This window comes from Neolamprologus brichardi, chromosome 3 (assembly GCF_056152115.1).
Source record: "Neolamprologus brichardi isolate AB-2024 chromosome 3, ASM5615211v1, whole genome shotgun sequence".
NCBI lineage: Eukaryota > Metazoa > Chordata > Actinopteri > Cichliformes > Cichlidae > Neolamprologus > Neolamprologus brichardi.
This window is the reverse complement of record NC_142106.1, coordinates 27,131,547-27,155,980: the sequence shown is the minus strand read 5'-3', so window position 1 is coordinate 27,155,980 and position 24,434 is coordinate 27,131,547. Positions and strand designations below refer to the sequence as shown.

Genomic DNA, 24,434 nt, shown 5'->3' with positions numbered 1-24,434 from the left:
TCCCTGAGCACATGGATAAGTAGATGTCCTGTACCCATAAGGATTAAACAATACATTTATATTAACAATGGACAAAATAACTCTGTATAATATTGAGTAGTGACAAACTGTTCTGTGGGACATTTTCATAGTTTCGTGCCCTAAAACGTCATTGTTTTTATTGGATTCTTTATTTATTAAGCCAATACAAGGTGGAAAATGGACCCAACTCACCGAGCCCAAATATTTTTCAGGAAACTGTGAACTCCAAATTGGCTAAAAGTGGAGGAGATAAATGACTTTTACACTGGACATATAAAAACATCGATATTTAGCGGTGCTTTTTCTTAAAGATGTTGGGTGGTTCCAAACATCTCTAAAAATTCAACCAAGTCACAAAATGTTTCTCCAGCTGAGAAGCTCCAGCTCTACATCCACATGAACAGTATCACTCGTCTGGGAATTTAATGTTGTCAGTGTTGTTTTACCTCAGACACACAGCTAGAATCTGCTCCGGGTCAATCGGCTCTCTGAAATTATTTCTCCACCTCCTCAGTTGTGGTCCCAAATCCACCAACAAGAGCTAAAACTGCTGCACTCACACCCTGAAATATGTACTAAAGTGGCCGTGATACAGCTTAAACTCCTCGATCAAACCATGACATTCTCCCTGCTGCCTTCTCGTGAGAGTTAAATCCACCTAGAGCCTCAGCTTCTACCTTTTCTTTATTTAGAAACATCAGGACCAGCTTATCATGGCTTGATGTCAACTTCATGGTTTGTTTTGTGTTTTTTTAAACAACGCGTTTTTTTGAGGATGAATTTTATGCAAAACTGAACGCCTTCGCTGTGTGTATATAGGTTGCACAGCAAGTTCTGATTTTTCCCAATTCGTTCAGTGTGCAACAGCCTTAAGTATGACAAGTATTTCTATTAGATCAACTAAATGGCAGGTATTTAGGTATAAAAAGGTATTACCCACACATTGCTCATTATTTGGAACCTGTCACATCTCCTCTGGAAATTCTCACAATGCTAAGAAAAGACCCGATCGTTTGGTTTAGCGTTTTTTGGTGTGTTTTTTTTAGGGAGCATTAAATGAATGAGTTGGAGTTGAGCGTCCTGCTCAAGGGAAACCTTTGCCTGCACAAATCCAAAGCACTGTAGCATTCATGTTGAACGCTGACAGGTTTAGTGTGTTAGGTAATGGTAGCACATGGTTTGAAACGGGCTTTGTCTGCCTGTGCGTGTTGTTTGGGAACATTCAGTGCTTCTGTTCCCGTCCCGTTCTGATGTCAGGTTATTTTTAGCCTTGTTCTCTCAGGAGCCTTTGGCTGGGTTCAACTGCTTAGTTTTCCTTCCCTGCTCTACCTGTGTGCATGTACATCTATCCGCATGCCCGCCGTCGTTCGCTCTGTCGGCATCGCTCCTTTATTCCTGACACAAACCGGCAGACACCTCCTCCTCCCCAGACGGTTGTGTGCAGACGTTCTCTCAGAGACGTGCACGCACAGAGACTTCAAACCTATTTACTTGACAAGATTTCCCGAATCCCCCCCATGAAAACAGTGCAGCTGGAGAAAAGCAGGGAGTTTGTCTCAGTTGCTTTTTCAGTCTATCTTTCTCTGTGTGCCTGTGTGACAGGGGCACAAAGGAGAGGGGGAAACTGCTCTTATTTAAGACCTCAAGGGGAGAATTAAAGCTCCAGAACCACAGCTAGTCTATTAATAGACTGACTTCTGGTGGCACTCTGTCTTAGTTTCTACCCTTCACTTAATTCGCTACACCTCTTCTGCCTTGCTACCTCTGCCTCATCTTGTCCATTTTACCTTGTCCTGTATTGATGTGAATCTTTTTGATTTTTTGTATTCAGAAACTATCTCCATTAAAACTTAGACTCATATTTTAATGTCAATGTGTCAAACGTATGGTCTGCAGGCCAGAGGCATACAAACTGATCCATCTGCACCAGAGTGCATCACGAACGGTGTAAGATCATTTACTAGATCATTTAATGAGAGTGGATGTCCAAATTGTGGGTTTTAATCCTAGTCAGTCCTCCTTTCTGGCAAAGATATTGTCAGTGAGTCTGAGTCTTTCTTTGATTCACTGCCGATCGTAGGAAAACTGATAACCACTGTTAAAACTGCACTTAATATTCCTGGGAAGTCTCAGGCTGGGAACCCTTAGCCATCCAGAATTTACTTCCTTACACTGAAAGCAAAGGAAAAGAATTTGGAGGTGATTATTTATTGGGTATTTTTTTAAATCGTTTTATGGGCTCAACACACTTTAGATCAAACTGGGCTCCCACGTGGCCCGTTAACTGAAATGAGTTTGACATCCGTGGTATGAGATTTAACACACAGCTCTTAAAAATCTAGCCAGAAATCTCAGACGGTAGTGAAAAATTCTTCAGTTCAAGACACTGGGTTTTTCACTTCACAGCCACATAGACGGCAGCAAATATTTACTGTTGAGAAGCTGGAGACAGAAACTATTTGGCATGTAGCTTCAAATATGTATGGGAATAGGAAAAATAACGACCGGAATTGGTTAAATCTTCACAAATCCCAGCCTGATCCTGATTTTTCTGTATTCAGTAAAAAGTGCTGTCAGGTAATTTTTTTTTCCAGAAGGAACATTTTGAAACTTTCTGACTCTTTGTTCACTAGTTCTGTGTTTGGCTGGGGTCAGTGTTACTACTGGTAGCGTGAGTCGATACTTGGACTCTAAGGAGATTGCACAGGTAGTCAACTCTTTCAGGATGGAACATCAATATGTGCCATTACAGGTGGGTTTGCAGTGTCTCCCAGCACAGTCTCAAGTGCATAGAGGAGATTCCAGGAGACTCTAGGAGAGCAGATACTGGTCCTTAAACCATCAGCAGGACCAGTATCTGCTCCTATGTGCAGGGAGGAACAGGTTTAGCACCAGCAGGAGACTGGTGTGAATGTCTCTGACCAAACAATCAGAAATATACTTCATGTGGGTGGACAGAGAGCCCGATGTCCTCTACTGGGTCCCATGCTCACTGCCCAGCACCGATTTGCCATAGAACAAGTAAAATTTTGGATAAATGGACTAGCCTGTAATATCAATTTTTCACTTTGAAGTGTTTTTAAATTCAGCTGTATGTAGTTTGAGCCTTTTCATTTCCATCGAACAATGCGGCAGATCGTTCCTAACACATCTAACACAGTACTCAGTCCATATGAGCAGAGATATCCAGCACTGAGGTCTGATGTGTTGTCTAAATGTTTGTTTTTTCTTAGGTGTAAAATTCCAAACTGTTTTCTTGTTCGGTCAAACAGTTGCACACTTATCGCAATACTTGTTGTACCAGTAGATAGAGGTGCAGTATTAGGACGTCACATGTCCCTTGTGTCTTCATGAGTTGCTTAGCTCACTAAAAAAAGTTGTTTAAACAGCAATAAGACATACAGCACCTGATAAGCTTTAGTCTTGCTGCCTCTGTTTCTGATTTGCATGAGACATTACACAGAGGAGAGGGGCGGGGGCGGCTCTCTCACATGCTGCAGCACACCACGGACTCTGCTCTTAATGATAACAGAGGAAAGCTAAACATTTAAAAGAATTCACAAGTTGATACCGACAGCAGTCGATTCCACAAGTGCATCAAGTCCCTTGTACTGCATGTAAAGAGGATTTATTGATGGAGTCAGGTTGTTTTTAGCTCCTGTTCTCTTTAATCTTGGTGACATTAAATGTATCATATGTTTCAACATCAGGCAGAATTTCGCCTCTGTCCAAATTTTAAAGTAATTTTTAAGACGTCATATCATTTTAACATAGTGTAAACCGAACTGAAGTCTCCTGACATTTTCTGCATCTCTAACGCAGCTGTGCGAGAATAAAAAGGGACGTGATGCTCGTAAACAGAAGCCGATAACTACCATGAACAGTAATTTTTGTGCTGCTGTACGCGCACACTGAGTCACATCACTGTTTTATTCTCTTACGGCGAAAACATAAATGCAGATCAATGGTGTAACATCTGCTGCTTGATTGGCTACATTGCCCGTAAAGTGATCAGTCATAGAAAGAATTGAAAGCGACAGAGAGCCTTTGGTGATAAAGGAGAAGCTTTGTTGCCTCCGTCGACAGTACAAGACAACATTGTCATTTTCACACTGAACCACTCTTCAGAGCATTTACAAAAAGCCTTCTTAGAGGTTTTAAAAAGTGCTGTCTTAGTATGACTAGAAATCTGGAAAGGAAAGTGATGTGTTTTCAAATTTAGCAGGCTTACAATTCTTCACACCTCTCTTTTTTCCTTTTCCTTCTCCTATCAGGGGGGATTTGAGAGGGAAGAAAGGTGGAGGGAGGGGTGGATGGGGAATCTTCTTTTGAGGCAACACCTCTCGACAGTCCCTAACACAAAGACAGAGAGGGGAGAAGGAGATTACAAGTACATGCCAGACAAGGTGCTGATTCTGCTGAGTGTTAATCTGTAACAGATTGGGGGCTGCACTCCTCCCGGTGCCTTCAGTGTTGGGCTTTTCATATGCATGGTTTCTGCTAATGTGCATGTCCTTCTCTTACTCGGTACCCGCGCAGGTCCGGCAAGGTCATTCGGCTCTTTGGCAGTGCTCTTGTTTTTAGTTAGCTGTGGTATTAAACCTCAGTAATCGCAGTTCCCTGTGGATTGACTAGAACTGAGGGGTTGGGAGGATTGTTCTTGAACCTCATGGCTAATTCTCAGGCCTTCAGGTTCAGCTTCTATACTGGTCCTTGAGAAAATAATGAATTTGTACTGATGGCAGAAGAGGTGATGCTCTGTCATGTAGTTGACAGAGTTGGGCAGGTTTTTCCATAGTCCAGATGTCCCATTATCCCACAAGATCATCAAAAGCAAGGAAAAATGTTTTTTACCTTCATTGGGAAGCTACTGGCGACCACTCATACAATCCTTGGTCCTTGAGGTTGTCATCATAAAGGAATTCGAAAGTCTTATGACAGGACAGAAAAGTAAAGGTCCATCCATTCATCCATTTCATTACCATTTATACAGTTCAGCAGGGGTGCTGTATCCTAACCTATGTTTCTGCACAAAGCTGGCCAGTGGATTTGAACCCAGGAACTTCATGCCCTGAGTTAGTGGTACCAATCTCTACACCACTATTCTACCCCAAAAAAGCAAGCTTTTTTATCATTTCTGAGTTTTAATTTGGCTATTCACAGAGAGACCATCTCCAGCCTGATTAGAACTAGTGTCTCTAACAGCGGATCGTTGAAGTGGACTATTAAACTCATCTCCAATTCATTATTTTTATTTTTGGACTCCTCAGAAAGCCGAGCCTTAATGACGAAAAAGCATTTTTAAAAGCACTCGTAGGCAGAGAAGTGGATTAAAGTTTGTGATAAAAGAAGCTGGGTGGATGTGCATAACTAGACCCGGGAGTAGGAAAACGCACGGAAAGCTGCATATGGAGCAGTGTGAAGCTGTAGCTTTGGACTTAATTGGACATACAGTGCCCTTTTTATTATTTTAAATTATGCCCATGTTTGTTGTGACCATCCACCACTATAACTGTGGGTGTATCTGTTTATACTTTGGAAAAATAAGCATTCACTTTACAGTGATATTCTGCCTACAGAATACTTTGGCATTGAGAAACTAAGTAAAGCGAATAACAGTTGCTGTAGCAACTTCCGGGAATGAAGACCGGTAGCACGGCATTGTTTTTTCTGGTTACACAGGCAGTCATGTGTCCCATCTAAGTAATTTAATACAGCTATGTGTGAACTTACTCGCCTTTTCTTCATAACAATCGGAGCCAAACACTTAAAATCTCCTCTGGATTTGTCCAGATAGATCCTCCTCTGGAATTCCAGCTATGTGAACCTGACCTGCCCTCTGAGGTCTCTGAAGGGTCTTGAATGTGGAGAGACCGAGTGTGTCAGGCATACAGAGCAAGGCGCTGATGTCCCATCATGTCTGACAGATGCGTATAAAATGTCAGAACAGGGTCGAGAAGCTGGATGTAGAATGTGTTTGACGCATTTGCTTTAAAAAGGCCAGGAAATGGCAAAATACCAGATATCATCCCGGGGTTCTCATGCTGTGCTAGTGATGGTAATATACCAGCACCACTCTCAAGATTTAGTTATTTTTGCAGAAACAATATATAACAATATATAATTTAGATCTTTTTTTAAAACTAGTCTTTTTTTTTTAATGTATAACTTGTTGTACAAATAAAACTTTACAGATCAGGTACACTAAATTAAAACTGGAGCACCAACCTTCTTAGAACCAGAGCTGTTGAACAGAAGGAATCGCCTATTGTTTTAAAATCTCTGAAAGTTATCAACATATGCTAATCCTGCTATCGAGTTATAGCAGCACAGAAGTTTGAAAGTTTGAGATGCATTTTTAAAAGGTAGGAACAAGTCGGATGTTACCAGAACGCGTTTCAACTGCTCACTAAGCACTTGCGGGAATTTTTTGAAGCCTACGTGAACCTTGTGACTGAATTCTGAACCCCCGCTGACACGACTCTGACACACTCAAGGACTTTGCATCCAACTAGGGAAAAGTCGATGATTACCTGATGATTACAACAAATAAATGGTTAAAATTAACATTAAAAAAGCTCTTATGACTTGTTAATAATTGGGAAAAACTTAAAGTCAAGCTGTTGATGGAGCTTCAAACTCGGCCCTCGAGGTCTGAATCTCTAAGTTGCGTGATTGAGTTGTGGTATTTCATGGCAGAATTGCAGATTTACATCCTAAATGGAGAAAATATTGCTGAACCTGCTCCTCCTGTCCCTTCTTTTGCTTTATTTTTATCTCACAAAAAAGTATTAGCACAACATAAAAATCTGAGAGAGTGTGCTTTCCTTTTGGGATAAGATCCACCATACAATCAATAGCAATGGTAGTTTTTATCAATAGTAATAATGACTTTTTTTGTGGTTTGAACTGCAGAAGTGGCTGAAGTTGATGCTTGTCGATTATTGGGATTCTTTAGCCATTTTCTGCCACCATTGTGTCACCTTATAGAGCGGCAGCTGGTCCCGGAGCGGCTGCAATGGATTAAATAAAGAAGATGAAGAGCAGAGGGAGTGAAAGAGGAGGCTTAAAGTGACACCCAGAGAGGCAGGCGCGGGCGGTTAATTAGTGAACCTGTTGTAATAGTTTGTGTGCAGATCAGACAATATGAAGGAGGAGATGAAATGTGAGTTTATGTGCCTCTCCCCCATGTGCAGCAGCTGGATGGTGTGGAGACTTAAAGGTGGATGAAGTGATGAGAGGAGAGCGAATAGAGAAGGTAGCCAGGTGGGCCAGATGTAGACTGTATCTCCTCCCCCTCCCTTGCCCTTCTTCTACCTCCTGCTTGATTTAACACTCACATAGGCAGAAGAAGCTGTTCACTGGAAAAAGAAAAAACATCTAACACAAGTGCCTCACAGAATATAGATAACTTTCTGTTGGTTTATCGCTCACAAGCACGCGCCACCCCCTATCAGATGTCGAGCCTGGCTCCTCCAGGTCCTTGCGCCGGTCCCTCGGTACCAGGAAGTCTCCGGTCGGGTGTGGTTTAATCAAAGGCCTCAGAGGTCAACAGGCAACTGGCAACAATGGATCTCAGTGAGATCAGGGAGGAACACAGAAGGTCACTGTTGGTGATGAGATCACATCTACTCAGCACTCATTCCTCCCACATGTGTAAATGTGCAAGTTTGTTAGTCGCACTAATTAGTATAAAGCTACAAAGGTCCTCTGGGGATGGCAGCGTATCAGACAACAACTTAAAATGAGTCTTTTTTTTTTTTTTTTGCTTATAATCCTGTATTATCAGAATAAAGAGTGTTTTAGTCAGATTTAAAAAAAATTCTATTTATTTCTATTTATTACTTTGTGTCTGAGGTGCAGCTACCATCAGGTTATCACAGACGTCTTCCTTCTTTTTCTGTATGTCAGCTTCAAAATTAGGCTGGGCATTCATTCCTCACACAAATTGTTTGGAGCTGAGAGTCACTTCCTCTTCCTGTCAGTTAATTAGGGCTGCAACAGATGACTGCTTTCTTCCTTAATGTAATAAAATGGTAACTTTTACAGCACTGAAAAGCATGTTTACAGACTGGTACAAAAATGCCTTATGATTAAGTTCCCCTTTTTATATTAACTCTAAGCAGGGTAAATAATTTATTATTGCAGTTCGGGGCGTGGCTGTGTTGATTGACACGTGTCCTTACAGGCCTCACCACTGCTCAAGTGGACCTTTTTCACTGTGTTTGGGCTGTTTTGTGTCTTTTTGGGGATTTTTTTCTTCTTCTTTTTTTCATAGAATTATTTGAGAAATATTATAGCTTGCTTGAAAGGTTCAGACGGAGCCTTTGGGGGCTTACTAGTATGATTCATATCCATGTACTTAAGGCAGATAACTGTTTTGGCCTTTTGATGGGCAAAGCTCTATTTTAAGCCTTAGTGAAACTTAAAAAAAAATCCTAGTTCTTGTGATGTTTTGCTTAACCTGCTTAAGGACTGATGAGCTCATGCCAGAATTTAATCACTTATATAAGGGGATCTCCTAATGAGCCTTCACCCAAACTGTGACCAAGGTCAAGGACACCTTTGTCATTTTATGAGAAATAACCTGTGGATTGGGACAGACCTTGAGCTACTGCATCACTGATGTTTCTGGTCTGATTCTTGAGGAGCTAAACTCGCCTGCTGGGATGTGAGTGGCAGGCAAACAGAGGTCAAGTATGGGTCAAACTCTGCCTCGATACTAAAATATAAGACTAAATGATTTAAGTAAAAGATTAAAGCTTTATTTTTATGTTTTTGATGCAAACAATTTAAAAAAAATTAGAAAGCTTGAAGAGACCACTCTGATGTTAGCCAATGGTAACGACCTAAGACCTGGGGTATTGAACTTCAGGCCTCAAGTGTCGGTGTCCTGAAGGTTTTAGATATCACCCTGGGTCAACCCACCTGAATCAGAATATTAGTTCATTACCAGGCCTCTGGAGAACTTCAAGACATGTTGAGAAGGTAATTTAGCCATTTAAATCAGCTGTGTTGGATCAAGGACATCTGCAGGACACCGGTCCTTGAGGCCTGGAGTTGCCTACCCCTGGCTAAAACCAAAGCCTCTTTGCTTGCCTTTCAGATTTGGGGAGTGTAATCATAGATGCATCACAGTGACGAGAGACCTCAAAGTCTGTGATGAAATGAACTTTTCTTAACTTTGAAGTGAATGACTGAAGCAACTACCAATCCAAATTCAATTTTCAATTTAATTGTATTTATATAGCACCAAATCACAACAGCCACCTCAAGGTGCTTGACATTTTAAGCTAAAGATCCTACAATAATCCAGAGAAGACAATCGCACAACCCCCTTTGAGCAAGAACGAGTTAACAGTGGGAACCAGAAAAAAAATCCCTTTTTAACATTAAGAAACCTTCAGCAGAACCAGACAGCCATCTGCTGTGACCAGTTTGGGGTGAGGGAAGGAAGATGGTACAAAAGGCACACAATGATAGCGATCAGTGCCCATGATAAGGTTGATTAAAGTATGGCCTGATAATAGTTATATTAGGCAACTGGACGGTAAAATTTCTGCTAGTAACTAACGGTCGGTTTCTGAGTGATGCATGATGAGTGAAAGCGGCTTAAGTCTGTTGCTTGTCTCTAGTGTCAGATAAAAGCAGATCTTTAACCTCTTTATAAAAAAAAAAAAATAAAAAATACAGAACTTATGTTATGGCAACCAAAAGGCCATTTTTTTTAAGCAAGTAGGTGACTTTAGGGTGGCTATGTCAATCTTTCATGCCGTTTGTGGTGAGTCTAAATGAGTAAGGAACGCTGAAGTGCTCAGCATAATGAATAACCAATACTTGGCTAACCTAACACAGAACCGGCCACTTTAGTCTCTACAGACCCAGCTTTTAAAGTACACTTGTAATGAGACTTCTGACATTGTATAATGCGCTCTCGTACACAGACTGCTTCAGTCCTCTGTCCTCATCTTGTAATGTGTGGGCGCCAATTAGCCAGGCTATGTTTGTTATGAAACTGTTGAGCAGGTAATTGCTTGTAGGACGCTGACATGTTGGTCTTAGCCTTGCCGTTGAGGGATGATAGACTCAAACTTATGTATTTTTCCATTTGCGGTCAGAATAATTGCTCCGGGGTGTGCTTGCGGGGGAGAAGAAAAAATTGCATCCCCAGCCGCGTTTCTGCTGCAGAGATAAAGCGAGGCGAGCAGCTTGTTGAGCTGTGTGTGGATTCTTCTAAATTGTCTGGATGAAGAGACACTCATGTCTCGCGTCTCATAATCTCATTTCATTTATCGATCTCTTCTTCTCGTCCCCCTATTCTTCATCACTTTTCATCCGTTTCCTCTTTATACCTCTCTGTAGGACTCTTGATCTCTCGTCACATCTGCTCGTGTCTCCTTCTCTTTACCTCGTCTTCCTCTCTTTTTTTATCTTCATTTCTCAGCCATATGTTTGTCTCAATTGCCTCGCCGTCCCTTTTCTCTCTGTCTCTCGCCGGTCTGGGATCAGTGGCATCTAATGCTTTCCACTCTGGCTGATTAAGTCAGCACATGTACCCTCTTTTAAATTATCACTCACACACGTACACACTCATGCACGAGCGTCCCCACAGACCTAATCAGTCCTTCTCTTAGTTCTCTCTGTTTCTCTCACACCACTCCAGACCTAATGAAAAAACATGAGCTCTGCTAAAAAAGAAGGCGAGATGGACAGATGGGGGGGAAAAAAAAAAGAGAAACACAAGGTAGCAGCAGCAATAATAAAGAAAGACAGAGCAGCAAGGAGACTAATTCGTTAACAAAGACACCAGTCGCTTTCGGTGCCCGCTTCCAGTTCAGAGATATTGTTTCCAGTCATAATGTCATGCAGCGGTGCAGTGGGAGGTGGGGTGGGGGGATGCAGAGAGACAGAAAGGCAAGGTGAGACTGGCTGTGAGAGCGTTTTCAGTCCAGCTGCACTCTGTTAGACACTAAATGTTGTTCTGTTTGGCTAAATGCAGCTGTGCTGTGTTACATTATTCTACTCTCATTTGTATTGACCGCATAGCAGACTGCTTGGTGTGTGTGTGTGTGTGTGTGTGTGTGTGTGAGGGGGTAAGTGGGAGAGGTAGCATGTTGAGTGAATGATTGATACGGGACTTGGGAGTCTGCTGTGGAATGTTACTGTAAGTGTGTGTGTGAGTACTTGAGGGAGATGATGGGTTAAGTGAGTGAAGGTATGATTCTTCATTGAATGAAGGCACGCGCTCGTGCACGTGCGCATGCACACCTGATTATGGTGATGAAGTTTCCCGTCGGGAGTCTCTCCCGCTACAGTCCTCGAGTAGTTTAATGAGAAGCTGTTTCCGTAGTTACCAGGTGTGTGAGCCGGCAGCTCATAACGTCCTGCGGTGAAGAATAAAAGATGGCGAGAGAGAGGCGAAGGAATGAAAGTGGTTGAGGACGCCAGAGAAATGAAACAGAAAACACCCTGATATCTGGTGTGAATGATCAATTTAACCGTGTGTGTCTGTATTGATGTTTGTGCTCCAGAGGCTCGCTGAGGGCGTTGCACACGGCGAGCGGAGACACTGAATCTGTGTAATAAGCTAGAAGACCTTCAAATCGATCTCCATTTAAAGGGCTAGGAACAGCAAGGTGGGGCCAAGCTGTTAGGTTCTGGTCAGATCATATTAGGCATCTCTTGGGATGAAGTAAAAGCTAAAGAGGATTTTATGCAATGGGGGAAACATCCCTAGCTCAATAAGCACCTTTTATTTATTCTTTGTTTAAAAAATAAATAAATAAATAAATCTAGGGCGTCTGTCAGTTTCCTGTTTTCTCTAAAGTGGTAAAAAAAAAGTGCATATTTTAAGGGTTTGAAGCAGCTAAACAAGAAAAAGTTGGTGCTCTTCTCTTCCTGGAGTAACTCTTTGTGTGTGTGTGTGTGTGTGTGTGTGTGTGAAAATTATAAACTAGTTTATGTTCAACACATTAGTGGTTGCGTAGGCTGTTGTCTCTTTTAATCAGAATCAGAATACTTTATTAATCCCTAAGGAAAATTATGTGGGTTACAGTTGCTCCAAGACAGTAACAGACTGAACTAATTAAATAATACAATATGTTACAGAATTTACAAATTTAAGAAACGGCACTCTGAGCACCTGTACTGAGGTATCATTGAAATGCTGGTAAAGACCAACATAATCATACACTCATGTCTTCAACTCGTCCGTGCACGCTGAGCATGCCAGGTTACAAAAATTAAGAGGTGCACAACAAGAAATCACTTCCAGATGGCAACAATGTAAATTAAAATGGCATAAATTAACATAAACTACATTTGATGTGGTAGCTTTCCCTGGCAGAGCTTGCTCTGGGACTCGTTTGTTTGATTTTATTTTTTGAAGGGCTTTTTAAATCTGTGTGGATGTTTCTCCTTTTATATAAAAGCATCTAGTTTCCTCATGCCACACATGCTTCCCAGGTCAGACACCTGTTACATAGAAAGCTTTTCTTCTGTTTTTGCAGTTTTAATAGACGTATTATTATTATCATCTCCCAAAAATCAAGTACAAATTTATATGAAACAAGCGTTGAAACTTGAGTTATTAATTTAACAGCTATTTAAATATTCACAAATCACAACCATCCCTAATCATCCCTGTACAGTTTGGATTTTGCTAATTTAGTCATACCTGCCAACACACCTGTTTTTTCCTGGGTCCTTTAAGGCAGTCTTATAGTCTCCTGCCTCTTAGCTGTTCAACATAGAATTTGTTTTTTCCTCACTGCGCCAGTAGATCAGACTTTCACTGGCCCAAAAAACCCTTTTGAATTACTTTATATAATAAACTAACTTAATCTCTAAAATATACCATAATTTTCTTGGGAGGGTTTTCAGAAAGAAATGTGTAGCTAAAGGAGGAGTGAATGCTGTGCCCCTCACCCGCCGCATGTCTTGCTGCTAGAAAGAGACATCATGCCTGCCACAGCCTGCAGCAAAGGTTATGAGAAATGCCAAATTGAGAGACCTAAGAAGTTTACCTGTACACAGACAGCTTTGATTTTAGCTGCTTCTTCATTTGCTTGTGCTGTCTGTGTCTGTGTGGTGGATGAAAACGGCTAGAAAGATCACTTTTCTTGACACTTAAACTTTCTGAACATGCTGTTTTATTTTAATGTGAAAATACTGTAGTATATTACTACCCTTACTACTACCCTGTGGTGTAAGAAAAACACACTAATTCGTGATGGTTCATTTCACCCAGTACCCGTGAAAGGTGAACCGATCTGTGGAAATACTGTTTACATATTTTTTTTAAGAAAAAAAAAACAGCAGCTGGTTGGTCAACTTGTCCAACATATGTTTGTTATGTTGAACCCTGATGATACCAGTATTGCACAGACTTAACCTGCAAAGATAATCCCACACCTCCATGAATAATGTTCACATTACTGGAGTATTTAATGAAAGTTAACATTTAATTAACATTAAACTCTAACAAAAAATTGCCTCATTATAAAAATCTAATGCCAGACTTTGGTGGAAAGTTAAAGCAGTGATGTAACACTATATACTGTAAAAGACCTATTTTGAGATTATTTCTGAGATTTGCCAGTTTGTTTTTTTTTATTATATTTTGACAGTCATACACTCGAAGGTTCAGTTTTCCTCCAGGTTGGGTGAATGAATGACACATGAACTTCTGTGAGCGAGAGAGAGAGAGAGAGAGAGAAGGTGCAGCAGAGTAAGAGTCAAAAGAAGACAAGAAATTGTTCTGTGGGTAGCACCTGTCCTTCACACTTCTTTCGCTTAAGAATTCAGATGAAATTCGTGCTCTGTGTTTGTTGGTCCTTGCTGTGTGTGCGTCTGCATTTTTTTTTTCTCTCTCTCTCTGTGTGTGAAAAGTAATTTGGTGTTGTGTCAGTCAGGGTTATCTTTAAAAGCTTCTCATCACTGCTCTTTGTTCTGTTCTCTTGTGTAAGTCTGTCTTCTTCTCTCATTTTGTTTTTTTGTTTTTTTTGTGTCCTGGCCAGATCTGATCCACTGCACCAATGAGATGAACGTGAACATTCCCCAGCTGGCGGACACGCTGTTTGAGCGCACAGCCAACTCCAGCTGGGTGGTGGTCTTCAAAGCTCTTATCACCACCCACCACCTCATGATGTACGGCAACGAGGTAGGAGACATCACACACACACATACTGACACAAACAAAAGCCCTCCAGGGCAGTCAGAGCAAGCTACATCAATAAGAGATACTATTACTCAACCCTGTCTCAACCCACACACTCATAAATCCGAACATACACAGATTTTAAAAAGTCTTTTATTCATGTCTGTGCATTGTGATCAACATCAGCGGAGTGGGAGGGTGGCCGACCCGTATGGGACGTAAACAGCATGCACAGTAACTGAGGATGTATATATTGGACAAGAGGCGTGAGTGATTGAAGTAGCTGTGGAGCGCTGAGAAATTAATTAGCTCAGCCAGAGGCTTGATGGGGGACGAGGATGGAAGCAAAAGAATAATCAAATAATTTAACTTCATAAAAAAACATGCTTGGAAGCAGGAAGAATAACTCAGCTGGGTCTCTCCATGGGTTTGCTGGCATTCAAAGACAAATCTGAAATGAAAGCCCAAGCAACCCTTTCTTTGTTCATGAGAACTTTTTTTTTTTTCATTAATTATGATGAGGTCTGATAAGGACCCGTGTACACAAAATGTCAGTTTATATGCAGCAGTACAGATTTTAATAGGGAGATCTGTGTTTATTTTATTAAGATTTTTACTTAGTGAACCACTTAATGTACAATACTGAGCTTTTAACTTGGTATTATTTTATTTAGAGCTTATTTACTGAGCTTCTCCTGTTTTTTCTGTTTAAATATCCTCAAGTCTATTTATTTACCTATTTTTGCTTTTTTGGGCCATGTTCTCCTCTCTTATTGTATTTATTTTACTAAGCAGTCTAAGTCATCATTATTGATTGACTTTAACCCTAACCCCAATGGTAGGTTCAATTCCAAATTGAAAGTTGGAATTTTCAACTGAACCCCGTCAGACTTCAGACTTGGAAAGTTGGAGCAGCCGATGGCGGCAGTTAACATAAACATTATTAAAACTAGAACTTGTAATCTCGACTGCTAGTGTTGTGTGTTTGTTACTTACTGAAAAAGCCCCACAGAGAGTGCTGACCAGGCTCTGTCCTTGAATGTGCTGCAGCGATGCTTTTAAGGAGTTAAAAAAAAAGCATTTTGCTTTACTGCTAGTGATGCACGAATGGCTCTACCTTGCTAAGGAGCTAGGGAAATAAACGGGCTATCCAACAGTATAGGATTTTTGCCAAGAAGGCTTGTTACCGTGACAAAATCTTCACTTCTTGTGTTAAGTTTGTAATTTTTCCAACTTATCACTCTCAGTCCAGCTGCTGGAGATGTTGATCTATCTGTATGAGACCAGTTGTCGACCATCTGGCAACCGCTGATCACTGCGGGGGGTCACAATCAGTCAGAACTGACTGATTGTGACCACCCGCAGTGATCAGCGATCACTGATTGCTGCTGTCTCTGGAGTGAAATTACTTGCAAAGTGGTTTACTTTCCTGCACCAAAACCCTCCCTGAGGTTGCTTTGGTTGCTAGCACATTGCCTCGGTCACCATGGTAGCTTTGCATACCAGACGCCAACTAGGCTGCTGACACCACTAAACTACCCGACAAGCGGTAGCAAAACCCTGCAAGTTGATACGTGTCATGCAAACTACAGCAGACATGGGTAATCTGCTAGCAACAGTGCAGCTTTTTACCTCACCAGCTGGACAGGGAATGCACTTTTTCCCCCCTAGTAACCTGCAGTTGCTAAGGGGTCAGTTTCCAGGGCTGTGTGATTGAGGCCTTAACTTTACTTTTTTTCCCTGGTCATCCAGTAATGGTTTTGAGAAGCACTGCCATAACATGTACTACAACCCTTTGTCCAGGTAAAAGTGTTGTTTTTTGGGTTTTTTTCCTCTTTGTGAAAAAAGAGGTCACTTATTTACTTATGTAGTAAATATATTCATCTTATAGATGGTAATAGAACTATGCAACCACTTTTAAATTCATGCAGTGTACAAAAGTCACAGCTGGTTACCTAACCAGATCTTGTTTATCTCTAGCAACATTATGCGAGCGGAACTGTTGGTTCGCTTGACAAACTTCTTCACCATCTGACATAATCCAAGATACTTGCTTCTGTGAAATGTTCTGTTATTGAATTAAGCAATCATTAAATCCTGTAATGGCACAAAGAAAATGTGTAAAACCGAGGCAGGTAAAAGCATGCAAGTCACCTTTGTTGTTGATGCATGCAGTGCAAATTCTGGTTGTTGCATAAGATGCATTACACAGATTGCATACAGTGCTGCATAATAGTTCATGACACTGTGTGTTTGTGTCTCATCGCTGTTTTTGCTGCAAGTAGCTTGCACATTTGCAGTAAATAGCAGTGGAGCGCTGCATGAGGTTCATTTGGCGGTTGTGGTTATCATTAATAACAGTGGTTCTCTGGAAGTCACACCCAGTGCAGTTTCTCCTTCTTTGTGGTGAACTCTGCTGTGGTTTTTACCTTTCCGTTTCACACCAACCTTTAAAATTGTCGGTCTTTGACCTAAGATTTTCTCTATGCCCAGAGGTGATGATGTTGTTGGCTTGTAGAAGGACTGCACACAAAAGCGACTCTGCCTCTGCTATGGTTAAATACTTATAATCCTTCCCTCTGCATTGGTGGAAAGCTATTTAGACACCAGTGCTGCACCAAAAGCTGGCCGTAACTCCTGCCTGATGCTTCCTGCTAGTTTCATAATGCTGAATGCAACTTTTCTGAATTGAGTAGTAGATGGTGGAAAAAAAGGAACCTTTCTATCATTTAGCTGTCTATCACTTAATTATTTTGGTGTAGGGGTGAGGGGTCTTTTCCATTAGAACAGCTTTAAAACCTATGATCATACAGTTAAATGTAAGAAAATCTATATTCTCCCTTATACAGTGGGTGAAACTGGAGTGTTTGCTGGACCAATTCTGGCCTCGGACCTTATGTTGCACGCTCCTGGTTTAGGAAATGTAAACGTTTTGCTTCCAGGCTATTAGCTTAGCTCTCAGTCTGTTGCTGTTATGCAATGTTTTTGCGTAGCGATAATTTGGGAGCTTTGGTAGATTAACTTTGGACAGAGGCGGAATAGTTGGTTCCCCTTTTTCCTGTTTTTTGTGAAAGCTAAGCTAGCACGCCGCTTACTCACATTTATTGTGCAAACGCCAAAGTGACATAAATCTCCACTAACTCTCGCTAAGAATACGAAAATGAGGAAATTCTCTAAAATGTCGAATGATTCCTCTAAAAGAGCAAGCCGCTCTGTGGATTGTTGTCATTTTTCATCCATCAGATATAAGTAGATAACAGTCGGCTATGAAATGGTGGGTAGTTAAGCTTGTTTGCAAATACACTGTGTACTGTAGGATCAAAAAAAATACCATGCACTTGTACACAAACACTCCCAAACGCCGACACTCCCTGCACCGCATTCCTTTCAATATCAGTCAGTATAGGGAAGCATCGCTTCCTTGTTTTGCCAAGATCAGTTTTGTCCACATTACATAACATTTCCTGTTGGAGGTGCATTGTTTGATTGCACCAATCTAAAGTTCCTCTGAAAAATGAGGAAGACTTGGGAGTGAGGCAATTGCATTTTTGGTGTTTTGCTAGAAACCTCTTCCTGACTAGCAGTATTTTAGGTTGAGAGCATTAGTCACAATACTCCAGAATTAACTGTTGCGTTGACAGCACCAGTGCAGCAGAGACAAACTGACACACTAAAAAAAATAAGAATAAGTCAAGACCTTAGTTAAGAGAGACATCAGCAGGTACCTCCATCCTGTTTGATTGCTCAAGCTGTGGAAATTCCTGCAACATTTCTGATAAATCAAATCATGCTAAGTAGGTCACTGCAGAGCAGCAGGAAGCGGTTTAGAGGTATTCCCGAACTGTAGGCTGATTTATCTCGGAGCTGTCGCTGTCAGAAGGAACCCGTTTGATGTTGACGTCTCACCTACAGTGATAGCAGCACCACACTAGTTTCTAATTTCTGTGTTACTAACGAAGAGCTTGCAGTCAGTGTTTCTTCCTGTGTTTATTTCTGCTGTGGCATATTTAAAAAAGTCTAATGAATCTTTCTGATATAGCTTTGTATTACTGTCTTTCCACCTTTTCATTGTCCCCAATCCATCATGGAGCCATAATACTGAAGTAATAGGCATCATCTTTTTGTGTTTGCATGTAAAGACTAGTTAATGCATTATGTTTTCTTTAGATTAGCTTTGCCTGTACTATCTTGTTGAGAGGTCATTAAATGTGTAAAATAAGAGTGATGCACCGAATCGCTAATAGTAGGGAGATGCACTCCTCCTGCTTTAGCCCCGTGGAGCGAGGCTTCTGGCTGTAGTAGAGACAAGACTGTGTACTCATCAGCCTGCATTCATCAGACCTGTCAGGACACTGGTGCTGACTAGGGCTCAGCGGCCAGGTGTCCCTGCTCCCTCATGGTCGTCCCATCCATTTCAGTCAGAGCTGAGAGAAATCTGGCCGTAAAATTAGAAACCAAAGACCCACAGAATTGGGGTCAATAGACTGTACATTCCCCTTCAGATCAACACTGCTGAGCACTTGCAGCTTGTCTGGCACACTAAAGATGGCCACGTTCGGCTTCTAACGAACGATCTCATAGTGAAGATCGTGACGAGTGGTGTGAGTCTTGATGTAAAAGGAAATGACATCATGTAGGTTTCACCCTGAAAAGTAATTTCCTTGGTTTTAAAGAACTGCTAATCCCAAAATAATTGCATCTGTCTGGGTTTTTTCGGGGGCATTATTTAGTCTCCCAGGTACTCTGTGCTGTGCTTATTAATGGATGATCTCATATCCTTGTGTCGGTGTTGTTCCCACATCATCATAATAAATGTTGTTCCAGGTTCAACATTGCAAGTGACCAATCACGTTGTTGTGACGTCCCCCTTTTGTGACTTTGAAAATACAGCCTTAAAAAAATCTACTTCACTTGGGAGAAGAGAAACCGCTTCTGTCCGCCCATCCAGGAACTTGAATTCTTTGCATTTCAGGATACTTTTCTTTAATAAACGGTAAGCATTATACATATTGTCCTTACAGAGGCGGTTTCTCTTCTCGCAAGTGAAGTAGATTTTTTGAAGGCGTTTGTTTTTTTCAAAGTTGCGGATGACGTCAGGAATAACATTGTTTATGATGACGAGGGAACAACACCAACACGGGGATATCAGATCGTCGGCTTATTAATACTTTTGCTAAATAAAATGATTGGAAGTTTAAAAACATACATAGAAAACAATATTGTTTGGGTTTTCTTTTTACTTTTTTAAATGGTGCCAGCATAACAGTGATTTGTGATAAGATAACATTTTTCCATTTGGACCACACCCAGTCCAGCAATTCACTGGAGATAAATGTGTTTGCAAAGTTGCCATATTTTTAAAAAAAAAGAAAGAAAAAAGAAAAAAAGTTGCATATAAGTTCCAGTTACACAAGCGCACAGACCAGTCTGCAATCATCTGGCAACCGCTGGTCTGGTCACTATGGGAATAATGTGTTTCCCTGACAAGTAGTGGCTTGAGTGAAATTGGTTGCAAAGAGGTATACTTTGCTGCACCAAAACCCTCCTTTAGGTTGCTTTGGTTGGTCGCACGTTGCCTCAGTCAACACGGTGGCTTTGGATGCAAGGCGCTGACTTAGCTGCAAACACCACTAAACTACCCAAGAAGCACTAGTGAAATCCTTAAAGCCGGCATATTTCATGAAAACTACAGACAACGCTAGCAATCTGCTAGCAACCAAAGTGACAACCAGCAGTCACCTCTGGCTGGTTGGAGAGTTAAAAATAAATAAATAAATTCCCCTGCAGGGTGCTAGGCTTGTGTGACTGAGGATTTAATTTGATTAGTTTTACTCTACATTTTTTCCCCCCGTCGTCCATTAGTGGTTTTGAGAACCACTGCAGTAACATGTACTACAATCCTTCACGTAAGGTCTCCACTGAGATTAAAACGTTTTTTCTTGTAGGGGAGATCTTTTTGTGAAAAACTAGCTACTAGCACTACTTTCTTACTTGTGGGACTACATTTGTTTTTCATACACAATGATCAGTCATTGCTCATGTACAACTCACCATTCAGCTCAAAGCACACTACATTCACGGTGCGATACCGGCGGTTGCAAAAAGATTGTCTATAGGATGTGACCTCTGACTTAGACCATTAACTCATCAGGAAAGTGCTTATGGCGGTCACGTCCGATATGCTCATTCAAGTCCATGTTGAATAAAACTACTTGTGGCTGACAAGTCATTAACAATGAGCGTGTGGTTTCACAGTCTGATCCACACCTCACTCCTCACATCCGCTTTCACAACAGCACAATCATCAGTGGATTTTGCAAATCAATTGGTGATGTTGCATTTTTATGCTTTCTATGGTTTTATGAGTCAGTTACAATTTAGCGTAATTTCACTGCTAGGTGTGACATAACCGGCAGCCCAATGACAGGTAAAGCAAAGAAAAAGCAAGTTTCAGCAAAATAATTGGGCAGCTCAGGCCAATGAATGTGCTGTTGCCAAGCATAATTTCAAGTGTAACTGAAGCAAACAGTTACTAATAGCTTGTGTTTCTCTTGCTAATAATAGTCTATTTTCACGCTTCATATGCTCACCGCCTACTCTACCTGAGCCTGGTTCTGTTGGAGGTTTCTTCCTGTTAGAAGGGAGTTTTTCCTTCCTACTGTCGCCAAAGAGGGTCATAGGGGTTTCTGTTTTCTTTGTATTATTGTAGGGTCTTTACCTAACAACATAAAGCGCCTTAAAGCGACTGTTGTTGTGATTTGGAGTTATACTGGATAAATTAAATTGAAGTTAAAGACCGGCAGCAGGATGCTGAAGGGATGCTGGTTGTGCAGGACTCAATAGAATGAGGGGTGGGAAGTTAAAAAAATAAAAAATGCCAATGAAAATGTTCAAGCAACAGTAACAAAGATAGTAATTCATGGTAGACTAGAACTTTCCCTCCTTGCACAGTGTAGGCGCAACATTGGGCCAACTGACTGACCGGAACTGACCAATCATGTTGTCTGAGTATTTAGTTAGCATTTGCTAAGAAGTTAGCTAAAGCTATTGAAAACGATCACAAGCAAACCAACATGAGTAGCCTAAATTTGACTAACAGCAAACCTAACTTGATTATTAATTTTTGAAATATAACAAATATTAAGACTTAAAGTGCAATTGGTCAGTTGCAATATTGATCCTGGGCCAACATTATTGTGATGATGCCAGAACAACACGGGAAATCTACCCACTGTTGGTAGCAACTACCTAAAACTACCTGCATACTAACCTGAAGATGTTACAGTTCAATGAATTGGCCAGATTAAACATCAGAAATCATGCAAATAAATAAATAAATGAATGAATGAATAAAACACAATATATATTGGACATGTTTCATGAGTACAGAAGCAGGAACACTGGAATGAAGCAAAAATAAATAAAGGTGGTGGTAGAGAAAGACAATGTTTCTGAACTTGTCATTAAGCATCTTTTAGCTGCCATCTCATGTTATCTCAGGGGGAAGTTTTATGTAAGGGATTATGAATGTGTTGCATGAATGAGGCTTGTAGGGGAAAAAGTGGTGTTGAGTGCTCAACTACATTAGAAAATCTCTATATGAGAACTTTAACCTTGTTTGTATTTATAAACCATTTAAAACGTGTAGTTTCTGCTTTAACTCGGCAGTACATCGATACTACAAGTGTTTGCCTTGCCTTCCTCTGCATCTGTGCTCAACTGACTGTAAATCAGCAGACAGTAATATCTGAGCATATTTAAATTTGGTCTGCTGTTGCATTCGTTGTAGGGTGCAGCCATTTTAAATGCTGCCCATTTTACTGTGGTAATATATTCAGCCCTTGCTTTCAAATCGAATGTGGGAATTTACCATTTGGAGCAAATAGCAGGTGAATTAACTTTTAATTTCTCATCTTTGCCTCAGCCGCCATATTTGTGAAGGGGGCTTTTGGATCGTGATTAGAGTAATAGTGCATTTTCTCTGTGTGCGTGTGTGGTGGGTATTGATATTCATTCAATTCAATTCACCTCCAGTTTTTTCCGCCTTGCTCAGAAGCTGTGCTGACTCGCTCCCTGGTGACACTGAATCTTGCAAGCGATCAAGAGTCAGTCAATATCTTTGATCACGATTTCACTTCTGTGCCTCTACAAAGCCAATTTGCGAGTATGTCTTGCAGAAACACAGCTGTGGGATTTAGAGTTTCTCCCTCCCACCTCATTGTTTCTACTTCTGGGTGTTCGTGACAGGCACTCACACAGCGCCAGATAAAGTCTGAACTTTCCTAATTAATAAATACATAGATTAGATTCAGCATTAACCACAGACAGAGATTTGATGTGTGCCTAGGCCTGTCTGACTTTGGTCTCAGTTGTTGTGCCTCTGCTTTCCAAGCCTTTGTATGATGGGCCAATATGTACTAAAAACAACCAGCAGGAAACCCCAAACAATGGCTGAGACAGCCAATTTCCATCGCTTCTCTCCCAATCGGTCCTCCTCTCTCTTCCCTCCAGGGTGGCTGTTAGTCTCTCCTGGGAGCGTTTAATGCTTACACCACCTAATCAAGGATAAAACTCAATGGAGAGAAAGGAAGGACATAGGAGAAAATAAAGAAGAGAGAATTATGTTCATGTAATTACGAATTGTTAGAAAGATGAACAAGAATAAGCAAGTGCTTAAGAGAGATGGCGAGTCGAGGGTCATATAGAAGTCAGTGTTTTAAAAAATTTTTTTTTCTTTTTAAAGGCCAAAAGCACTTGTTCAAATGGGTATCTGACACATAATCCACCTGAATTTCTCAGCTTTCCCAGCATTTCTAGCCAATGATTGTCCAAAAACATTTTTCCCCACATTTATTGATCTAAAGTTGTTGCTGATAATGATTACTTTATTTTAAGATTTTGAATGAAGACAGTCATTTTAATAGCATGGCAATTCTAAAACAAGATATTTCTTGGGTATACACAAAATGACCAAAAACAACTCAAATGCACCCTTTATCCAATGTGACATAGCATGTAAGCTAGCTACTGTGTCAGTTCTTTGATCCTTTGTGTTTTAGTGATTATGCAAATGGGTAAATACTCAGTTTGTGAAAACTCCACTAGAAACAGTCGATTGATGAGAAACCACACACTGTTATCACAACAAACTAAATAAATAGTTGTCATCAGCATCAGTTAAAGCTTGATCAGACCGTGAGCCTGCTATGGTCCGCTTGGTCCGAGTGGCCACGTAAGGAATGACTACTTAGCCACTGGGTCTCCAGCTGCCTGCAGTGGAGTGTATATAGTTGTACAATGTAATGCAAAACTGTGTGGTCACAAAAAATAGGCAGGCATGCGGATAAAAAAGGTTTCGTGTGTGAGGATTTGGGACATTATAGTACTGTGTATAAAATTAGAGATACCACTTTTTTATGTCCGATATCGATATCATAAATTTGGATATCTGCCGATACCTATATGTATCCGATATAGTGTATTTTTTTAATCAATAAAACTGTTTTTTTTTTTTTTTTTTATATCTTGCTGCATTTTTTATAAGTTCATACTCAAGTACTCATACTCAAAAAAAAAAAATAGGGAACCACCCTCCGCCTTGTGATGCTTACTCGACGTAATCGACTTTAATTTAATGCACGTGTATAAAAAAAATGCACAGAAAGAAATTATTTTTCCACAATAATTAAATAGATTCAACATCTTCAACAGAATTGCAGACTTCACAGATGGTATCTTCCCAAAGGAAAACGTAGTATAGCTTACTAGGGTATATATTAGACTTAATAGTTACTATATACAGTAATGGACTTCTATACATTTTACATCAGATTAAAACTTTGGGTGTAAGATTCAGATAATTATTTATTACAAGCGAGACATTTTCAACGAGAATAAGAAAAAGTGTTTCTTTGTGCCCCCTTTTCCCTGTTAATGCCCTATCGGCCCCCCTGGCTAAACTTTGCTAGATCCGCCCCTGCACAGTTACCAGCCATCAGCTACGTAGAAAAAGATCCTGGTGTAGAAAGTAATATTAAATAAATTCTAACAACAACTTATCAAGCTTAAACGTGCTGCTGTTATTCAGCTGCTGGTTTCCTCTTTCTGGCGCAAAGTGGGCCAAAAACAAACAAGAGACAGACTTGCGACAGAAAAGCCGATCAGCTGATCATTGATCAGTTTCATGATTGGAGTGGCAGCAGGAGAGGGAGGGGAAGAGAAGAGGCAGTTGCTCCATATATTGGTTGTTAAGCTT

At 40.8% G+C, this 24,434-nt stretch overlaps 1 protein-coding gene across 5 annotated transcripts in view; it reads left to right on the top strand.

The window, feature by feature from the left end:
- The window catches only part of si:ch211-200p22.4 (phosphatidylinositol-binding clathrin assembly protein), a 109,338-nt gene that overhangs the window by 13,731 nt on the left and 71,173 nt on the right, over positions 1–24,434 (top strand). For all 5 annotated transcript variants that reach the window (XM_087835533.1, XM_087835547.1, XM_087835538.1 and 2 more), the window contains exon 2: positions 14,040–14,182. In XM_087835533.1, the coding sequence (XP_087691659.1) occupies positions 14,040–14,182 (143 nt within the window). The remainder of the gene's footprint in view (positions 1–14,039; positions 14,183–24,434) is intronic.